Source organism: Neodiprion pinetum, chromosome 2, assembly GCF_021155775.2.
Source record: "Neodiprion pinetum isolate iyNeoPine1 chromosome 2, iyNeoPine1.2, whole genome shotgun sequence".
NCBI lineage: Eukaryota > Metazoa > Arthropoda > Insecta > Hymenoptera > Diprionidae > Neodiprion > Neodiprion pinetum.
In genome coordinates, this window is record NC_060233.1 from 14989145 (window position 1) to 14998701 (window position 9557).

The following is a 9557-nucleotide window of genomic DNA, read 5'->3' on the forward strand; positions in this document are numbered from 1 at the left end:
TCCGGATATTATACAAGCAAAGAAAGAAGAAATTTCTCAAAGGTTATATATCACGGTTTTGCTTAGCAACATTATCATTGTTATTTATTTGTCTTCTTTTTCTTCCTCACAAATTGTTATAACGATCATATTATAGAGCGTGGTTTTATATTTTTTCCACGTGTTATGCATAAAGTGAGAATCGCTGTTTCGTTAAAATCCCACCTGTGACGTTTCAGCCTGGGATCAAATAATTCTCCCACAATTTTAATTAACGTATACCATAATTAGTCCGTATATATAACGTAAGCTTGAGTTAGTTGACTGCAGGTTACCGATACAGGTATAATAGAAACGCGTGCTGCTATTTCCTCGACGGTTAATTAGCAATCAATTTGGCATGCAAAGTTTTATGAACAAATGAAAATTGGATGATTTTTAAATTTCGTCAAGATGTTGCAAACAAAAAAAAAATTTCATAATTCGTACGCAAAGTTTTGAATAAATGAATAATTCTGATCGTACAGGCAATTTCTCATTCATTTTTTTGATGTATTCTGTTGTAAATTATTTTTCTCCTACTATTATTTAATTTAAATACATGATCAAATTTCTACTACATTTATATCAATTTATCAATGTTGTGAGCAGTTCAACTTTTACATAGAATAAAATATAAAGTATACGATTATCCGTTATACATATTATATATAATATATATACGTAAGGTTAATTCGATTACAATTTTTTTTTATATAGGTTTTATATAGATCATGAAATCATACGTGAAACGATACACGCAAGTTCTTGTTGACATAACATATTATATAAAAACTTCGCATTATATATATTATTATTCACAATTAAAAAAATTAAATAAAAAATAATTCCCACGGGATCGTTTCGTTTATAAAATTGAATTTCCGATGTAATCAATTGACGGTAAATCTCGAATGGCAATCTTACAATTAATGTAATCAGTATTCTGCATCTAATAATAATGACAATGTAAAAATAGCAAAAATCGCGATTACGCGATTTACCATTTGCCGTTTGTCACCGAGTCAGTCTGGAAGTGTAGCGGATCTTCAGAAAGGATGTAAACGAGAGGTAAGAAGAATCTCTAATCTCTGTAGATAGAAGCTTGCGTATAAGGTGGGTAGTTATATACATATATACACGTATACTAAAGGTTCAATAACAAAACTATCTCGTCGAGATGTATCGGAATCAGACGGCGTTTGCAATGCGATGCCGCGGGGGCGCCGTTGCGGCAAAAAAAAAAAAAAAAAACCAAAAAAACCTTGAAAGGGAAGGGGAGGGGGGGGGGGGGAGGGGTGGTAAAAAGGACGAAACGACGGAACGACGGAACGATGGAACTTGAGACGAGAGATCAGGGTTGCAGAATACCGGCGATAATCAACATTCTATCGAGTAAACGCGCAGCGGAAAGAAGAAGGCGGATATATTTTTCAATCGATTCCCGTACGTCACGGCGGATTTGCATCTCCTATCTCCGCCGGGTAAGAATAAGAGTAGCAAGAAGAAGAGGAAGAAGAGCCGGTAGGAGGGAACTTTTTCTGTGAAACGTATCCGTCCGCCGAGCCGAGGGCAAACGCAGCAGCTGTCCCCAACCTGACTGACGGCACAATCCTCGATGCGGCTGATAGGACGTCCAGGGCAGGAGGATACGCGACGCGCAGGATCCCGACGGACCGCGAGGCAGCGAGTCCTTAATTACGCACTTTTATGCCGTTCCGAGCGCTCCGATCGACGCTGCGCAGCGCTGAATGCGCGGTGAAAGACGAATGCGATGCCCGCAGGGCCACACGGAATTGTTTCTGGTGACCCCAACTGTTTGTCTTTTTTTTTTACAGCTTTTCATTTATAAAACTACTTTTTTCGAAACAACTGCCGCGTTTTTTGGTTCCACATGGTCCCTGAAATATTTCCGTGTAAAAGAAAATATGAAATTTATTTGTTTGTTGCTAAAGTAGCACATGTAAATAAATGGTCAAAATTCTAACTTTTCCACGAAAAAAAAGCATGTTCTGATAATTAATCTACAGTGAAAATCCGAATGCTCATTTTTGCACAAACTTAATACACACCAAAAAATTTTACAGAGTTTTTACAAATTTATCTTGTTGTTCTTTTTGTTTGCTCGCCGTTTTGAATTTTCAAATTTCGAATTCGCATTCGTGATCAGTGTCCCCGTGTATGCAAAACTTCAAGTCAATCGCATGTAAGGAAAAATGTATGCATGAAACGGTTAAGATTTCCCAGCCTAGCTAAAAAGTTACCAGCCCCAGAATGTATTCGAATATCTTCGAAACTGTGCATCCAAATCATTTTTCCCTGCGGCCTTGGATGATTCTTGAGAAGTGGATTCCGGTGAAATTATAAGATTAAACCAAAACGACGAAATTTTACGTCATGCGAATCGTAAAATGTAGTGGACGTTTCACTTATGTCGATTAAAATCTGAGTCTAAGTATCTTTGTTAAAAAAAAAGTTCATAAGAGTGCAACTCCGAACAAATAGACCCGAAAATATGTACGTTTCACGGTGAAATGCACAGTGATTTCGAATTTTTTATTTTTTTTTCTATTGAATTCGCAAATTAGTTTGATTTTTTCAACGACGTTTTCCGGCAGGCGAAACATGCTTGCCAAATTATTTCCAGACTAAACTAGTAACGATACTTTTTTATTTCCCTGAAAGTTTTTCAGTAGTAGATGTGCATTATCCTATAACCCGAAAAATTTGTTTCTTCAAGTTATCAATGACGCAGAATCTAGGGATAGTCGATACTTTCCGATTAATTCAAAATACCGATGGTTTTTAATTAATCTAATTTAATTAATAATAATTTAATCGATTATTTTCTGCCGATGTTTTTACTATTCGATTAATCGGTACAAAATTCCTTTTTCTCGACATTAGATATTTAGATTTTTTTTCCGGTGATTATGTAATGCGAATCATGTGGACCAATTGCGACGTTGAACAAAAAAAGAAGTTAAAAAAAATTAGCATTAGAATCTAAAGTTGAAAACATGTGTGATCCATATTTTCTGTGAAACATTTCCATGTAATTAATCAAATAATAGGGGGGCATATATAGGTTGATACAGATTTTTATTCACTTTCAGTTCAACCGTTCCACAACAATTTAACACCAAGTAACTCCGATTACCGCTTCCAAGAAAAGTGAACGACAAACGGAAGATAATTGTTGATATTGTGTATATTTGTGAAAAAAAAACTTAGGTTACAGAATAAACAAAATCTTTTTCCTGAGTAAAATTTGTATTTTCGCACCGATCCGTCGATGTATCGATTTATTGATCTTTCTTTGAAGAGTTACTCTCAAAATTTTACTACATCGAATTGAATCAGACGATTATACTATGTACACGAATTTGAACGTCTTATTTGTGACAATATTATTGATTACGTCACAAGTGTAATTAATAGATTGGGTATATTAATTAATTGCGTAGATTGAGGTGCGTCAAGCCAACCCGATATCTTTGCTATATTCCTGAATATTTTCATCAGCTTAGAGAATTTATGGTAATCGAGAAAATAAAATAAGATAAAATAGTTCACGGCAGTCTGCACGCTTCAACAGTTTTGTGGGTCGATTCTCGCCTTGATCGTGATGCTGGTCGTCTCCTTAATTAAAGTATCTAAGCGACTAATTTTATTCTCTCAAACGCGCAAACTTACACAAATATTAAAATAATAATGCAAATATTATACAGTTGATCGATATCGATATATTCTCGTTTTTCTGCTGAGTTCTCTCGTTACATCTCTATACATATACTAAGTTTCTTTCCTTTCTCCTATTCTTTAAACGTTTATTAAATCAATTCCGTTCAGAATTCATTGATCCCTTCCCAATGGAAAACAAACAACCAACGAATTGTTGCATACAGTTCCCACAATGATTCTATTAGTATTACAGAATGTGTAAAATTTAACCCGACCAACTTGATTCAGAGCTAGGCGACGCTCTCGACCTCCGGTTTCGCCAAATCTTACGCTCTGACCATTCGGATATCTATGCATTGAATTATCACAATGCTCTTATATCGATGTTTTTGAATAGTTCTCAACTCCATCTTATTATATAACACATACTTAAATGCAGTCTACATTACAGTTTCAAGAATTTCGTTATCATTATTATATCAGCCAGTTAACTTTATCGCATAAGATGGAGAAAAAAAAATACTTCTTACACGTAACTTCGAAAACCCAAAGAATCTTTTCAACGATTGCATAATTTTATATTCAACTTGGAATTTAATTCCATCACACCAGTTTCACCCAAGAAAGAAAGAAAAAAAAACTATTCTGTCACTACTTTTGTATAATCAATTCTAATAAAAAAATAATGACAAAGATTTTGTAAAATTTTCCAATCATTGAACAAAGATCATGTATCGTATGTTATATTTTATACGACTGTGAATAAAATTTGAATCAATTCATCGAACCTGACTAATACTTATTTTCAACTTATTCATCAATAATGGTCAAAATCTATCGTACATGTATAGAGAACAATACACATAATCCTACATTATATATAAGACACACGGCAATGGGAGAGGCGAAGATAGGTTTCTAAGGAGAGAAGAGAAAGCCTGAGAACATAGTTCCGTAGTTGTTGAGACTCCGACAACCTCTGTGCGGCATCGGTATTACATACCTATATACAATACGAGTTCAACACATCCGTAAATTTGGTCTAGCCTAGAGTGAATGTGGATTATGAGTATATACACATATGTATACGCATATGTGTATATATATATATACACATATACACAGATGCAGCGGAGAGACGGACTCCAGGTAAGCTAATTGTAAGCCGGGGCGCAAGGAAGGCATGGATGGAAACCGAGGCGAGGAGCAAGGCCTAGTTATTTCGCCTCAGAATTCCAGCCGACACGCAGACGAACCACCGTGCGCCATGTTTACTCGCGCTTCATTTCTCTCGGATTCTTTATTCCGGCTGGGACGGGTCTATTGTATGCATTAACGCATTCGCCACTCGCCGGAATTCACCGGAAACGACGCTACAATTATAACGAATTTTTTCTTCTGTACCGCGTATTACTGTAAAAGTTAACGCCGTAGAATATGAAACGTTCACATGAAATACAGTTGCTCTGACTGTAATTAAAAGTTTAGGAGGGATAATAGCACGCAATAGTTCTTGTTTTAATTTTTTTATCTTGTTTTTTTTTTTTTGCAACTTCCAAGTTGTATATTTTTTACGACGGTGATTTTACAGTTGATTTTATAAAAGAGTTTTGAAAATGTTGAACGTCAAGTTATATTTAGTTCATATTTTGGAATAGCGAGAGTGATTTTTATCTATCACGATTCAAGTAGAAGGTTGATTGTGTTATATGGAAATATAACGATTGCTTAAAACGCGTAATCTGGAAAAAGGGTAATCCGACTTTTGTAAATAATTTGAAAGTTGTTCCAAAACTGATATATTTCCTGTTACAAAATTACGGATAAATAAAGTTTGGGAAACGATTTGCTTTGATAGTTTATTGTAAAATTCATCAGATTTTTAAACGGTCCTAATAATGCGGTGAGTGTAAAATTTCACCTGGATATCGACGCCCGAGTTCAATAAAGTCTATATACATATACATATACGTGTACGTAATAAACCCAACAAGAAAGATATTCGTTTCGTGGAAAGTGGGGTTGAACACCTGTCGTTTCAACAGGGAGTCCCAACCTGTGACGGAAAAAGCCGGTACGCACACGCGAGACGATTTTTCAATTGAGAACCGCTGTCGCGACCACGTGACTCGTGTATTCGGCATTTTATAAGCACTCACTCGCTCAGGCAAGCAGGACTAGCTGTGCGTGAGGCTGAAAGCCGGTCCGGTCGTAAAAACGAATTTGCGCAGAGCGAGGAACTCGAACTCTAATTCATTCAGGAATCGTAAAACGATTCGTTATGTATTCAATTATTCAATGCCTTAGTTGCGTGTTCGGTGAGAATCGGGCGAAATGTAATGTTACGGTAGAAATTTCGATCGATCAAGCTTGATAGAAAACTCAAGTTTTCACTTAATTTGATTGGTATATTTAAACTTAAGTTTATGGTTTACCGTGACTTTTGATAAAGCTTAAATGCAAAGTTCAGATTGCTCTTCGGCGAGAGGTTTTGATCAAGCTTGATCGAAATTTGAAGCACGCGGCGGAAGGGAAAAAGAAAATGTCAGATTTGTTTTTATCGCGCAGAATGAATGGAAAAACCGGATGCTTGCGGTTACATTGATGAATCAAGAGATTTTCGAGGTGGCGGTTTATTCGGGTATATTTTCGGGACAGGTAGTAGTGGAATGGCAGCAACTCGACGCCTCGCGACGCGCCCTGAAATGCTAATGCAGGAATACTTGAGGCAGGCATTCGCTCGGCGAAGCCGGGCTGCCGACTTTGGGGTGTTTTCGAATTTTTAAGTAGGACAGCGCGTTCGAAAATGTCGCGCCGGCGCGGAGAAACCCGCGTCGCTTTTCAGACCTGTTGCACAGCCTGCAGCTGCCGTCGCGACGGGGAGTTTTTTGTTTCCGCACACGCGCATTCTAAGGGGGAACTTGAAATTCCGGGTGACGACTACGGAGGATTCTTCCGTTTTATTCGATGAGAATAAACTCACCGTGAACCGAGGCCGGCAGACTGGCGACGAAAAGAGCCAGAGCGACGATCGTCAATGCGTAATCCATATTCCGCTGCAGACGGAGCATGTTGGCGGAGAATTTATCCACACAGAGATCACACACATCAGACAATTGATCACACAATCACTTAATCACTATAATAACATAATGCGATACCGTGCAGTGCAACCGGCTACAGTCCATTATCGTTTAACACCCGGGTAACTTCAATGTTCATCGTAACTTCAATCTGCTGCTGCTGCTGCTGCTGCTCCGGCGGCGTGTTTACATTACGCGAGCTGAACAACGTGAAGCAAAACAACGACACAGACCTCATATACGAACATGACCGCGGCTCAAACTCGTCTGGGATTCTATTGTTCACTTCACGCGCTGAAAGTAGTCCCGGAACGGCGCGCGCATCTCGAGCGAGAACGCTTGTCTCACTCCGCCGATCACAAAATGGCCGACACCATCTGCCAATCCCGCTGTCCAATCGAGGGGTTGATGCGTTCTACGGTTCCGTTCGAACTACGCTATGAAATTGTACGAGTGCCCGTTTTCGACGCCCTGCAGCCCTCCGCTTTTTTCTCATTCGGTCCCCTCGTATCGTTTAAATACCTCCGTCACGTGACACCGCCTCCATTTATGCCGCGGGGGACAAAAAATCCTGCCGCACGCTGCCTCCGAAGGGCCTGCTTGGCTATAAACTCTTGTACAAATATTAATATACGTTGGTTTATTATCGAACACTTCAATGAAATACAATCTTCATACGATCTTCTTTATACGAGATTATCAGATTCTTAGGTACATGTAATCCTGTTCGCGATGCACCAAGAACAAGCGGGTTTCGGCTGACCATGAGCCAGCCTTTCAACTTGCCGTTTGCAAACTCGTTTCGAGCTGAAATAATAAGAATGATATTAATAATGAAAAATTTACAGATCTCATTGATTCGTGATCACCGACTCAAAAAACCTTCAAGTATCAATTTTCATCAAAATCCAATTGTTTTTAGTTTTTTTAACTCGAGATTCGTGATTTGCGACATAAAAATCTAAAGTAATGACACAAATGATCATTCAAATTTGTTCACCCATTTTCAAGGTATCATTTCTATTCTATTTGTAAGAATATTGTTATTTAAATAATTCGAAATATAATGAACCAATCAAAGCCGAAATATAATCCGATCTACGTTTCGAAAAATCGCATCAATTGCGACAAAAACATTAAAATCGTGATGCTCTAGATTTTAAAACGTGCAGATCTAGTGAGAACTCAACTTTTCATTTTCGGAGCTATTACAATAACTTCCTTTTTTCTCTGAAAACATAGAAAAGAGAAGTTAAACGTGCATAGCTGCTGAAAGCAGCTAAATTTTTTATCTTATATGAACTCACTAAAAATTTTGTTACAGTAAATATCGACTTAATTAAATTTGAAGAATCTTTTTACTTGAGACAGTTGAAATGAAATCTTGTCAACTAAATATAAATTTATGAGAATTGAATACTTCATTATTTCATGTAAAGATTTATGCGTTACAGATAAATTTTTTAATTTGTTTGTACGCAACTAAAATTTATTTGCTTCAGTTTCACTTTATTTTTCCGAGTGCAGTATTAACTCTGTCTTGCAATGATATTCTTTAATTTAAAGATTTGTTCGAGTTTGAAAATTCGTTTAAAATAGAAACTATGTAGAAGCTCTTGTGCGACATCAACCTAACTACTAATTATGGACGAAGCGTTTATGTTTATTATACATTACATTATAGTACTGTTTCAGCCACTTCGATATAATGAGATATCGCGTGTGTATACACAATTAATGAAGGTAATTTAAGCTCGTTAATAATAGATATTTGAGCCTTGAGAAATGAATAAATAATGATACATTATGTCAAACCGAAGATAGATGTTCAAATTAATATAAATTTCGTTTGCTCTTTCTTTTTTTACATTCTTTTTTCCCATCTTACGTAATCCTCGTGCTTCACGCGCAACGCGAACTATATTAGTGCCAATTTAATAATTTTATTATGACAAGCTAATACTTATCAAGGGATACTGGAAACAAGTCGAAGTGTGTGTATAAATATATGTAAAATTAGTTCCACAATTAAGCTTACGGTTTGCTTGCGAAAAATGGCGGAATTAGTTGTTTCGGTGTTGGTATGTTGAAATTGTTGAAATGGGAATTGTCCGTGAAGAATGTACCGATTTTCAGATTTCGCAATGAGTCTTCGTGTGGGAATGAATTTTTTCCATTTGTGGAAAATTTGGCTTTGTTCGTTCAATATTAATGTATTACCGATCATCGATTGCTTCGAAATTTCGCAGCCCGCGACGAAATCGTCGAACGACAGTAAATTGCAATCAATATTTTCCTGGCCATTTTAACAGGATCAAGACGAAGAGCCAGATCGCGAACTACTACGTAGCCGGTCAAGCCACGCCTAACGTGGAATATAAATGTGGCATTACGTGATTTCGAGGCTGAGTTATACACGTTTTAGTCTGCAGCGGTGAGAGAGCTCGTTTCTTTTTTCCCTTCGACTATCGCCGCGTGTGATATCGACTGACATCTCTGCAACTCGTACCGAATGCATGTTTATATTATTCGTCTCATATCCACATCGGCAGCAATTACATGTATTTATTCAACAGCGGAATTACAGCTTTAAAGCTGGCGATTAGCCGCTACGAGCGATTGATAGACGTTTTAATTGAGCCATTACTCGCACAAGACCATTTCAATCTGTAATTGTATTGCAGCCCTGCAGAATGGATACTGATATGCCCTTTTACTTTTTTCGACCGTGATTCGAAATTTGCTCTGAAATTAATATCGCCGTCAGGATTT

The 9557-nt window shown here is 37.3% G+C and overlaps 1 protein-coding gene across 2 annotated transcripts in view; it reads right to left on the reverse strand.

The window, feature by feature from the left end:
• N (neurogenic locus Notch protein) overlaps nt 1-7030 on the reverse strand; it is a 157065-nt gene extending 150035 nt beyond the window's left edge. For both annotated transcript variants that reach the window (XM_046610651.2, XM_046610650.2), the window contains exon 1: nt 6686-7030. In XM_046610651.2, coding sequence (XP_046466607.1) covers nt 6686-6773 — 88 coding nt within the window. In that variant the 5' untranslated portion in view covers nt 6774-7030. The remainder of the gene's footprint in view (nt 1-6685) is intronic.
• Between the last annotated feature and the right edge of the window lie 2527 nt (nt 7031-9557).